Here is a 13,008-nt window from a genome sequence, read left to right as displayed (position 1 = left end):
GCAAACACACACACACACATCATAGGTTGAACTGGATGGACTGATGTCTTTTTTCAACCTCACTAACTATGTAACTAGGTAATTATATAATCTATGATTTACCATTGAGTATATATACATATAAATATTTATAGTAAAGATCTGTTTTAATTGCCATCAAAATTATAGGAAAAAAGTCATCCCCGTGGGAGGGTACCTGAACTGCCTTTACTTGGCCTGTAGTGAAAGGGTTAACCCTCTGGTACATTTCCATAGCTGCCTCCGTGTTCCCAGACATTGCACAGTGTTCTGATATCCTGGGACGGTGTCACTGTGAAGGTGGGGGAGGGTGTCAGGTACAGGATGTTTTTATATAATTTTGCACCCAGCTGTGCTATACTTGGTAATCAGTAGAGCTGACGATCATATCCAGAGACATCATGACTTCAGTTGGACCCATCCTCCTGGCTCTCATTCTCTGCACAGTTTGTACTGGGACACCATACCTTTCTTCAGGTCAGTGGCAGTTGCAGTGTACAGTTTATAGCATATCTACAGTAAGGTTTGACTTTAACATCAAGGCTTAATGCATGGACATTTAATAGCTTCCTTGTCCTCAAGCATAAAATCTCAGGTGCTTTTATTGCAGCCAAAAAGCTGCATGCATCTGCAGCATTTTTCCCTGACTGCAAAAGTAAAGCCATTCAATTGTACTGCCAGCTGTACACAGCACCTGCAGCTCCCTATGCACGGGAAAGCACCAGAAGTTTTAGGCTTGAGGACACAGGAGCTATTATCAGGAGCCTTATAAAAAAAAAAAAAAAAGGTTTTACACTTTAATTATTTTCGGTTCTATATTTTAAGGCTTTTCTTTTAGTCATTCTCCACCAGGGTTCAGTGGAACCACAGAGGTCCTCCATAGGTTACATAGTTACATAGTAGTTGAGGTTGAATAAAGACACCAGTCCATCCAGTTCAACCTGTACAGGTGTGTGTGTGTGTGTCATTGGCCTGATCATTTCCCATAACCCTGAATGTTGTGATCTTCGAGATGCACATCCAAGAGTCTTAAAAGTAGTTATACTCCCTGCAGCTACCACTAATTGTGGAAGAGAGTTCCACATTCTCACCGCCCTTACAGTGAAGAACCCCTTACGCAGCTTAAGGTTAAACCGCCTCTCCTCTAATCTCATTGTGTGGCCACGTGTCCTCTTGAACTTCTTGAGACAAAATCGTTTTTTACCTATGCTGAGATCGCCATTGAGGTATTTGTAAATCGCTATCATGTCCCCTCTCCAAGGAGAATAGATTAAGCTCTTGTAATCGCTCCTCATAATTAAGGTCCTCCAATCCCCTAATTCGTTTAGTTGCCCTTCTTTGGACTCTTTCAAGTTCCAGCACATCCTTTCTGAGGACTGGCGACCAGAACTGGACAGAATTTTCTAGGTGTGGCTGGACCACTGGACCAGAGTTTTATAACATGGCAGAATTATAGCTTTGTCTCTGGAATAAATCCCCTTCCTTACGCATGCTAATATTCTGCTGGCTTTGGCAGCTGCAGCTTGACATCGCATTCTATTGCTTAGTCCATCTTCTACTAGAACCCCCAAATCCTTCTCCATTCTGGATTCCCCCAGAGGTTTCCCCCCTAGAGCATAATTTGCGTTTATGTTTTTTTCCCCCAAGTGCAATATCTTACACTTCTGTACATTAAATCTCATTTGTCATGTATTTGCCCACTCTGATATTCAGGTCATTCTGTAAGATTTCTATATCTTGATGAGAAGTTATTGCCCTGCATATCTTTGTGTCATCTGCGAAAACTGAGATTGAGCTACTGCTTCCGTCCTCTATGTTATTGATGAAAAAATTGAACGAAATTGGTCCCAGGACTGAGCCCTAGGGACTCCACTTACCACTCCAGACCAGTCTGAGTACACGTTATTTATCACCACCCTTTGGACACGCCCATGTACCCAGTTTTCTATCCAAGAACAAACCTTGAGGTCGATGCCTGCAGACATTAGTTTGTAGATTAAGCGTTTGTGGGGAACTGTGTCAAATGCCTTAGCAAAATCCAGATACACCACATCCACAGGTCTCCCCCCTATCTAGCTCACAGTTCACCTCTTCGTAAAATGTTAACTACCATTGTTTTGGCAAGAACGTCCTTTTATGAACCCTCGTTGATTACTGCTGATGATACTGTTGTCCTTAGCAAAATCTTGGATGTAGTCCCTTATCAACCCATCCAATAATTTACATACAATTGATGTCAGGCTGACCAGTCTATAGTTTCCCAGAATATCTCTCCTCCCTTTTTTGAATATTGGTATCCCATTAGCTTTTCTCCAGTCACCTGGTACAGTGCCTGTCAATATACTGTCTGAAGATTAGGAACATCGGCCTAGATATAACCCTGCTGAGTTCCTTGAGTACTCTCGGGTGCAAGCCATCCGGTCCTGGTGATTTATTAGTGTTAATGTTATCAAGTCTTTCCTTGATTACGCCCTCTGATAGCCACTGCAGCAAGTCTTGTGATGTTGTGCTAACCAGACAGTCATGGTCTGTATACCCCTCCTTTTCGTGTGTAAAAAACAAGAAGAAGAAAATATTTAGCACAGTTACCTTCTCTGTGTCCTCAAAGTGCTCTGACCTTGCTTTTTTGCTATTAATGTATTTACAGAATTGCTTAGAGTTTTTTTTTACTCTCCTCTGCTATGTGTTTCTCTATGTCATTTTTAGCTGTCCTGATTCCAATTTTACATTTCTTGTTAGATTCCTTGTATTGGTGGAAAACTGATAATTTAAAGGTGATTAAATGTTCCTTGAGCAGTGAGCAGCGGTGGACTGATCTCCTGTCTGATAGTACCTGTGTAGGCCCGGCACTAATGCTACTCAGCTATGCCAACTGTCTGTAAGGGAGGCATTCTTGCCACTGACCATCAATGTAAGGAGTATTCTTCCCACTGATCCCCAATGTAAGGAGTATTCTTCCCACTGATCAACAATGTAAGGGGCATTCTTCCCACTGACCATCAATGTAAGGGGCATTATTCCAGCTAACCATCAATGTAAGGGGCATTCTTCCAACTGACCATCAATGTAAGGGGCATTCTTCCCACTGATCACCAATGTAAGGAGCATTCTTCCCACTGATCAACAATGTAAGGGGCATTCTTCCCACTGACCATCAATGTAAGGGGCATTATTCCAGCTAACCATCAATGTAAGGGGCATTCTTCCAACTGACCATCAATGTAAGGAGCATTCTTCCCACTGATCACCAATCTTACAATCTTTCCACTGGCCAATATTGTAAGAGGGGCATTCTTCCCACTGCCCACCAATGTAAGGGACATTCTTCCCACTGATCACCAATGTAAGGAGCATTCTTCCCACTGACCACCAATGTAAAGAGCATTCTACCCACTGACCACCAATGTAAGGAGCATTCTTCCCACTGACCACCAATGTAAAGAGCATTCTACCCACTGATCACTAATGTAAGAAGTATTCTTCCCACTGACCACCAATGTAAGGAGTATTCTTCCCACTGACCACCAATGTAAGGGACAGAGAAAAAACTATATCAAAGCTCTTACCAATAGGTAAACAATGCCTCCACCATGATGGAACGAGGACCTATACCTAATTGTCAAAAGTATTGGGACGCCTGCCTTTACACGCACATGAACTTAATGACATGCCAGTCCTTAGGGTTCAATACTGAGTTGGCCTACCCTTTGCCGATATAACAGCTTCCACTCTTCTGGGAAGGCTTTCCACAAGGTTTAGGAGTGTGTCTTTGGGAATGTTTGACCATTCTTCCAGAAGCGCATTTGTGAGGTAAAGCACTGATGTTGGACGAGAAGGCCTGGCTTGCAGCCTCTGTTCTAATTCATCTTACGGTCATTTTATCGGGTTGAAGTCAGAACTCTGCAGGTCAGTCAAGTTTCTCCACCCCAAACTCGCTTATCCATGTTTTTATGGACCTTGCTTTGCACAGTCATGTTGGAACAGGAAGGGGCCATCCCCAAACTGTTCCCACAAAGTTGGGAGCATGAAATTGTCCAAAATGTCTTGGTATGCTGATGCCTTAAGAGTTCCCTTCACTGGAACTAAGGGGCCAAGCCCAACCTCTGAAAAACAACCCCACACCATAACCCCCCCTCCACCAAATGATTTGGACCAGTGCACAAAGCAAGGTCCATAAAGACATCGGAGAGCGAGTTTTGGATGGAGGAACTTGACTGGCCTGACCACAGCCCAATAGAACACCTTTGGGATGAACTAAAGCAGAGATTGCCAGCCAGGCCTTCTCTCCCAACATATCAGCGCGGAACCTCACAAATGGGCTTCTGGGAAAATGGTCAAACATTCTCATAGATACCCTCCAAAACCTTGTGAACAGCATGCCCAGAAGAGTTGAAGCTGTTATAGCTGCAAAGGGTGGGCCAACTCAGTATTGAACATTACGGACTAAGACTGGGATGCCATTAAAGTTTATGTGCATGAAAAGGCAGGCGTACCAATACTTTTGACAATATAGTGTATATGACTGGCCAGACCCCAGTACAAAAATACAGAATGGCATCATTACCAGTGGTGTATTTAGGTTTTGTGCTGCCCTAGGCCTGACTAAACTTGTGTACCCCCTAATTTAAATATGACCCACCCCTTCCTGTAAAGGCCACACCCCTTCCTGTTTATGACCCACCCGGTCATCTGTAAACCACAGACCATAACCACAATCTATCAGTGCCCATCAGCATAGCTTCATCAGTTCCCATAAGTTCAGACTCATCAGTGCTGCCTTATCAGTGCCACCTCTTTACTGCTCATCAGTGCAGCATATCAGTGTGGCCTCATCAGTGGCCACCAGTGCAGCCTTATCAGTGCCCATTAGTACAGCCTTATGTCACAGGATTAGTAAGATTACTCTTTTAGGATATTTGGACTTGTGTTTGCTGCCACCAATTGTAATTATAGGATTATTTAGCTTATTTGTATAATAAATAGGAAGCTCGTAGTCATTATACAAATAATGAAATCTTTTTTTTTTGCTGCCCCCCTGAAAAGTGCCGCCCTAGGCCTGGGCCTTGTTGGCCTAGGCCAGAATACAGCACTGATCATTACCCATTTTTTTCCAGCACCATAGTATCACTATATAAACCATTTACTTTGCACATTCCACAAGGGTTGAATAAATATCTCACCTCATGCAATATGGAGTGTCCTAACTATAGAGAATCCCCTGGGTAGGATATAGCCTACAAAAAATACAAATGGTTGCAAAGGTGGACTTGCTAATGCCACATAATGATCCAAAAAAATTCACCCCCTCCAAACTCTCTCACCATCTTGAAAAAATCAGCAATGCTGCCCTTCACAATTCCTCCAAGGGTAGAGCCTGAGCAAGCTGTAAGTCTTATTCATCCAGCTACCATTAACATTCTCCAATTACAGAATTTTTACAATATCTCAAACATAGCATGTTCAGGGAACCCACGTTGCGTATAGAGTAGGTCAGCCCATATCCTGTTCAAGCTGATATCCAGGAAAGCAGAAAAGTACGCAGATGAAATACATGGAATGCAGCCAATTTACCTGCCAAAAGATTTGTAAATTTGATCAGTGAGTGCTGAGATTTACACAGTTCTAACAGCCCGGTAACTTGACTTTTGAACCAATTTAGGTTAAAGTAACAGGTTCACCCAAAAGCTGGCAGATCCTCTGCGGCCTAAACTTATTTTGCCTTCCACCATTGCCCCATTTAACCCACCACAATTGGATGTGAAGGTCCCTCTGCGCTCCCTCTGGTACATTATCCTGTGTATGTTAGGTACATTGTCAATGGCCTGCCCTGCTCTGTCCTCTCTCCATAGTCAGACCTGGACGTTGTCCAGATTTATGTCAAATGCTCACTGGTTACATATAACTGCAGAATGGATGGTGACTACAAGTGATGGTGACTGCTCTGGAAAGCAGAGGTATACAGTATCTAGTAGTAGATAGTCACATTCAACTGGAATTTTTCTGTAATGGGGACTCTGATGTGAAAGGAAAACTCTGATGTAAAGGTGGTGCTCTGATGTGATGGAGGACCTCTGATGTAAAGGTGGTGCTCTGATGTGATGGAGGACCTCTGATGTGAAGGTGGTGCTCTGATGTGATGGAGGACCTCTGATGTGAAGGTGGTGCTCTGATGTGATGGAGGACCTCTGATGTGAAGGTGGTGCTCTGATGTGATGGAGGACCTCTGATGTAAAGGTGGTGCTCTGATGTGATGGAGGACCTCTGATGTAAAGGTGGTGCTCTGATGTGATGGAGGACCTCTGATGTGAAGGTGGTGCTCTGATGTGATGGAGGACCTCTGATGTAAAGGTGGTGCTCTGATGTGATGGAGGACCTCTGATGTAAAGGTGGTGCTCTGATGTGATGGAGGACCTCTGATGTAAAGGTGGTGCTCTGATGTGATGGAGGACCTCTGATGTGAAGGTGGTGCTCTGATGTGATGGAGGACCTCTGATGTAAAGGTGGTGCTCTGATGTGATGGAGGACCTCTGATGTAAAGGTGGTGCTCTGATGTGATGGAGGACCTCTGATGTAAAGGTGGTGCTCTGATGTGATGGAGGACCTCTGATGTAAAGGTGGTGCTCTGATGTGATGGAGGACCTCTGATGTAAAGGTGGTGCTCTGATGTGATGGAGGACCTCTGATGTAAAGGTGGTGCTCTGATGTGATGGAGGACCTCTGATGTAAAGGTGGTGCTCTGATGTGATGGAGGACCTCTGATGTGAAGGTGGTGCTCTGATGTGATGGAGGACCTCTGATGTAAAGGTGGTGCTCTGATGTGATGGAGGACCTCTGATGTGAAGGTGGTGCTCTGATGTGATGGAGGACCTCTGATGTGAAGGTGGTGCTCTGATGTGATGGAGGACCTCTGATGTGAAGGAGGGAGCTCTAAGGTAAAGTTAGGATGATTTTGTGCCTCATCCCAGGCTCAGGTTTCTTTACATGTTTTACATTTAGAGCCGGTTCACACTACCGCGACCAGAAAGTCGCCCCATAAAGGAGCGACTTTTTAGCGTGACTTGTTTATAGACTTGTAAGAGACTTGTGCACTACTTTGAAGAGACTTACATGATAGGCGACTTTGTCTGTGGGGAATGCCTGGCTAATCTTTTTCTTCTTCCTGGAAAGTCGGATCACAGTCGCTTGAAAATAGATAAGGATCTGATTTAGAGGCGACTCCCATTGAAGTCTATGTGCACAAGTCGGATAGAGGTCGCCTTGAAGTAGTACAGGAACCTTTTCTGAAGTTGGAGTGACTTCAGTAGTGCATATTAAGACGGCTCTCATTCATTTACATTGAATTTGTGATGACAAGAGACTTGGGGCCACTTGAGGGCACACAAGTCGTGTCCCAAGTCGGAGTAGTGTGAACCGGCTCTTAGGCCCCTTTCACACTAGTGCGACTTGTCCCGCAATTTTGGACCGCAAAATTGCATGACAAGTCATTTTCCATTATTTTCAATAAGCCCCATTCATATCAGTGCGTTTTGAAGTCGCACCAACTTCAAAGTAGTTCCTGCACTACTTTGGCACGATTTTAATGCGTTTTGAGGTATATAGCCCTGAGCCATTGCTCAAAATCGCGTCAAAATCGCGGCAAAGTCGCGTCAAAATCGTGTCGTAAAAACGCGTCACATAAGTGTGTAAGGGGCCTGAAGAGCCCATTCAGACAGGGGCGACACGACTTGCTGGGGCGACGCTGTGCACCGCGACCTCGGCGCGACATGCACGGACTTCATATAATTGAAGTCAATGCAAGTCGCCTCCAGGTCGCCCCAAAGTAGTACAGGACCCTTTTTCTAAGTCGGAGCGACTTGTGTCGCTCCTATTAGAACAGGTCCTGTGCTAATCAATGGCAGGCGACCGACCGCGACTTGTCAGGCGACCAAGTCGCCTGACAAGTCACGCTAGTGTGAATGGATCCTAAGACTGAGGTGCCTTCAGACTTTTTGTTGTAAGAGCCGGTTCACACTACTCAGACTTGTGACACGACTTGTGTGCCCTCAAGTCGCCCCAAGTCTCTTGTCATTACAAATTCAATGTAAATGAATGAGAGCCTTCTTAATATGCACTACTGAAGTCGCTCCGACTTCAGAAAAGGGTCCTGTACTACTTCAAGGCGACCGGTATCCGACTTGTGCACATAGACTTCAATGGGAGTCGCCTTCAAGTCGGATCCTTATCTATTTTCAAGCGACTGTGATCAGACTTTCCAGGAAGAAGAAAAAGATTAGCCAGGCATTCCCCACAGACAAAGCGCCTATCATTTAAGTCTCTTCAAAGTAGTGCACAAGTCTCTTCCAAGTCTCTAAACAAGTCTCTTCAAAGTCTTGCTAAAAAGTCGCTCCTTCATGGGGCGACTTTCTGGTCGCGGTAGTGTGAACCGGCTCTAATTCGTTTATTTTCAAAGGGTCAGGTAAAATACAAACATTGACCATGTACATATAGTCATGGAGTCAATACAATCTTCAATGTAAGAGCCGGTTCACACTCCGACTTCGGGGGGCGACCTGTGAAGTCGCGTGCACCGCGACTTCGGCGCGACTTGCAGAGACTTCACATAATGGAAGTCTATGCAAGTCGCTCCCAGGTCGCCCCAAAGTAGTACAGGACCCTTTTTCTAAGTTGGAGCGACTTGCGTCGCTCCTATTAGAATGGGTCCTGTACTACTCAATGGACCGCGACCTACCGCGACTTGTCAGGCTTACAAGTCGCCTGACAAGTCGCGCTAGTCTGAATGGGCTCTTAAGGACAGACAATGACTGCCAGAGCAGTAATCGAAGAAAACAAAAAGGCCAACATTACAGTCCAAAACCAAAATATAACTGAGGACAGTCACGAAGACTTATCTTTCAGGTTATGAAACTGGTATTAATATTTAACTGAGAGGTAACATACACTGTAATGTCAAATCAAACAACATATGTTAATAACATAATGCAAACTGGAGCAATGCTGCCAATAAGTGGGAATGAAAAGGGTTGGTGAATGCCGGACCAAAAACCAGGAAAAAGGCATAGTAGATTAGCAAGTACGGGATCGGTTGTCACTCGAAAGGGTGGACAAAGGGTAGGGAAGGATAGGGAGTACAGATCCAAGTGTGGGCGCGCACGCGCCGATTGGCCACATGGGGTGCCAATCAGCAGGTCCGCCGGCCACGATGTCCGCTGGGCACCCGCAATTGCTCCCCATGGAGACAGAGCGGCAGTCTACCGATGTAAACACGGCAGACCGCTGTTCTGTCAGTAATGAACACAGGGATCCTGTGTTCCTCCTATTTAGAAACACAGGTCTCTGTGTTCATCCAGTGAGCCCAGCCCCCACGCAGTTAGAAAGCACCCCCTAGGATCCTGTGTCTCTGCAAAGCAGGGGCACCGATCCATGCCTTCCCCTAGTACAAGCACCTCCCCCACAGTAAGAAAACACCAGCTAGGCACACATTTAACCCTTTGATCGCCCCTGGCGTTAACCCCTTTCCTGCCAGTGTCATTAGAACAGTAACATTGCATATTTTTAGCACTGATTACTGTAGTAATGTCACTGGTCCCCCCAAAAGTGTCAAAAATGTCAGTTAGGAGTCCGATCTGTCCGCCGCAATGTCGCAGTCCCGCTAAAAATCGCTGATCGCAGCCACTACTAGTAAAATAAAATAAAAATGACATAAATCTTTCCCCTAGTTTATAGACGCGATAACTTTTGCGCAAACCAATCGATATACACTTATTGAGATTTTTTTTTACCAAAAATATGTAGCAGAAAACATATTGGCCTAAAATGATGAAAACAAATTTTTTTTTTAATTTTTTTTATTGGGAATGTTTTACAACAGAAAGTAAAAAATATTGTTTTTTTTCTCAGAATTGTCGCTATTTTTTTGTTTATAGGGAAAAAAATAAAAATGACATAAACCTTTCCCCTAGTTTGTAGACACGATAACTTTTGCGCAAACCAATCAATATACACATACTGGGATTCTTTTTTACCAAAAATATGCAGCAGAATACATATTGGCCTAAAATTATGAAAACATTGGATTTTTAATTTTGTTTTAATAAGAATGTTTTATAGCAGAAAGTAAACAAAAATATATTTTTTTTTCAGAAGTGTTGTTATTTTATTGTTTATAGCGGAGTTCCGGCCACAAAATCGACATAATCGATTTTGTGGCCATCCACTTGCTTTTAGTCACCTGAAAAGGAAATGGATAGTTAAGATTTTTTTTTTTTACTTACCTTGTTATCGTAGAAAATATACTCACCTTTCTTCCACTTCCTCCCTCGGCGGCCGCGGCCCGCGCCGTCACTTCCGGTTTGCAATGATTCCTGGGAGCTGAACGTCATCGCTCCCAGGAATCAATGCGACGGCACCGGCCCCACTCGTCACTTCCGGTGCGACGCCGCATTCCCTGCTAAACAGCTTCTGGGTATGTGGAAGTGACGAGCGGGGCCGGTGCAGTGCATCGTGGGACCAAAGAGGTCGGAAGAGGACGCAGAAGAGGATCGCGCCGGCTTCAGCTGCCCACATCTGAGATGGCAACGCTGGAGAAAAAATTTTAAAGGTGAGTATTTCTTCTTGCAGGTAAGTGCGACCCGGGACAGTACATAGGCTAGCCATTGTGGAATGTACTAGCCCTGACTGTCCTGGGGGTATTTTTATTGAAAATTTTTTTCATGGTCGGAACTCTGATTTAAAGTGGAGTTCCGGGCACAGAAAACATTTTTCAGTGAACATACCCCCGGGACAGTCAGGGCTAGTACATTCCACAATGGCTAGCCTCTGATCTGTCCCGGTTCGCACTTACCTGCAAGATGAAATACTCACTTATAAAATTTCTTCCACAGCGTTGCCATCTCTCTTGTGGGCAGCTGAAGCCGGCGCGGTCCTCTTCTCCCAGAATGCGCCTGCACCGGTCCCTCTCGTCACTTCCGGTGTGGCGCCGCATTCCTCCACAGCTTCTGGGCATGCCCAGAAGCTGTTTAGCAGGGGAATGCGGCGTCGCCCCGGAAGTGACGAGCGGGGCCGGTGCCGTCGCATTGATTCCTGGGAGCGATGATGTTCAGCTCCCAGGAATCATCGCGAGACAGGAAGTGACGGCGGAGCCGCGGCGCTGAGGGAGGAAGTACCCTGAGGTGAGTATTTTCGATCTTCAATTACAAGGTGAGTAAAAAAAAGAAAAAAAAAAAAAAAAAACCTAACTATCCAATTCCTTTTCAGGTGATGGAGAACTAGCGGATGGGCACAAAAAAAAATATAGATTTTGTGCCCCGAACTCCGCTTTAAAGTGCAAAAAATAAAAATCGCACAGGTGATCAAATGCCACCACAAGAAAGCTCTATTTGTGGGTAAAAAAGGACATTGATTTTTTTGGGGTACAGCATCACACGACTGCGCAATTGTCAGTTAAAGTAATGCAGTGCCGAATTGCAAAAAAAATGGCCTGGTCATTAGGGGGTGAAACCTTCTGGTTAATGACAGCAGTTACATTTTGCCAAAACTGCTGGATTTTCGGACATTCACGAAAAACGTAGAGCATGGTCCCACAATCCACGGCACAGCGCCAGCAGGTATTGGGGATCTGAGGAAAAATATGGTGACGTTGGATGGGGACCCTTTTTGCAGACTTTTAACCGGTTGCTGACCGCCGCACGACGATATACGTCGGCAGTCAGCCCCGGCCAGGCAAAGTGACGTATATATACGTCACTAGCCTGTCACTTGCTTGGGAGCCAATAGCGGGCGAGCGCGCGCCCGCGGAGGCGCGCTCCCGCCCCGGCTCGTTCCCCAGCAAGTCCGTGCGTGTGACCGGCGGACCCGATGTCTGCCCGTCACTCGCCGATCGTTGGTGCAGAGGGAGAAAGGCAGGCGGCTGATGTAAACAAGCCGCCTGTCATTCTCCCCTGTGTAGGAACAGTGATCATACGGTTCTACTATGTAGGACCGTTGATCACTGTTCCTACACTTCAAGCCACAGCCAATCACAGTTAGAATCACGCCCCTAGGGACACACACAGCCCCTCCCTCTCAAATAAAGTTAACCCCTTCCCTGCCAGTGTCATTTTGCAGTAACAGTGCATATGTATAGCACTGATTACTGCAGTAATGTCACTGGTAACCCCAAAAGTGTCAAAAATGGCAGTCAAGGGTCCGATCTGTCCGCCGCAATGTCGCAGTACTGCAAAAAAAAAAAAAAATCGCAGATCGCCGCCATTACGCGTTAAAAAAAAAAACACCAAAAATGACAAAAATCTTTCCCTTAGTTAGTAAACGCAATAACTTTTTCGCAAAACAATCAAAATACGCTTTTTGCGATTTTTTTTACCAAACATATGTAGCAGAAAACAAATTGGCCAAAATTGTTAAAAAATTTTGATTTTTACATTTTTTTGGGGGAATTTCATATAAAAAAATGTGAAAAATATTGTTGTTTTTGCAAAATTTACGCTCTTTTTTTGTTTATACTGCCAAAAGTAAAAATCGCACAGGTGATCAAATACCACCAAAAGAAAGCTCTGTTTGTGGGAAAAAAAGGACGTCAAATTAGTTTAGGTACAGTGTCGCACGACCGCACAATTGTCCGTTAAAGTCATGCAGTAAAAAATCGCAAAAAACCCCCTGGCCAGGAAGGGGGTAAAATCTTCCGGGGCTTAAGTGGTTAAAGGGTGCTGTGACCAAGGAAACATTGAAAAACGCTGATCTATGTTTGTTACTATTTCTTCAATCTGATGTCTTGCAGCACGGCCTCCACCTCCAGATCTGATTCCTGTATGTCCAGCCTTCAATGCATCCATCTGTATCTATGCCAGACCTGGTCCCCCCCAGTGTCACAATGACAGCCAGTGTCTTGACTCCAAGAAATGCTGCTGCTCCAACTGCGGCCTGTCGTGTGTGATCCCGGACAAAGGTAAAGCCCCCGTGTGCCGTCTAATACCAACACTAACATAAAAAGCCATC

The 13,008-nt window shown here is 45.0% G+C and overlaps 1 protein-coding gene across 6 annotated transcripts in view; it reads left to right on the top strand.

Moving 5' to 3' along the window:
• The first annotated feature begins 351 nt into the window (after nt 1-351).
• The window catches only part of LOC309550885 (uncharacterized protein), a 54,728-nt gene continuing 42,071 nt past the window's right edge, over nt 352-13,008 (top strand). For all 6 annotated transcript variants that reach the window (XM_082251266.1, XM_082251263.1, XM_082251267.1 and 3 more), the window contains exons 1-2: nt 352-495; nt 12,791-12,958. In XM_082251266.1, coding sequence (XP_082107392.1) covers nt 420-495; nt 12,791-12,958 — 244 coding nt within the window. In that variant the 5' untranslated portion in view covers nt 352-419. The remainder of the gene's footprint in view (nt 496-12,790; nt 12,959-13,008) is intronic.

The sequence above is a fragment of the Pelophylax lessonae genome (assembly GCF_965119305.1).
Source record: "Pelophylax lessonae genome assembly, chromosome: 3".
In the NCBI taxonomy this organism is placed as follows: Eukaryota; Metazoa; Chordata; class Amphibia; order Anura; family Ranidae; genus Pelophylax; species Pelophylax lessonae.
The sequence above is the reverse complement of the archived record's forward strand: the minus strand, read 5'-3'. Positions and strand labels throughout refer to the sequence as shown.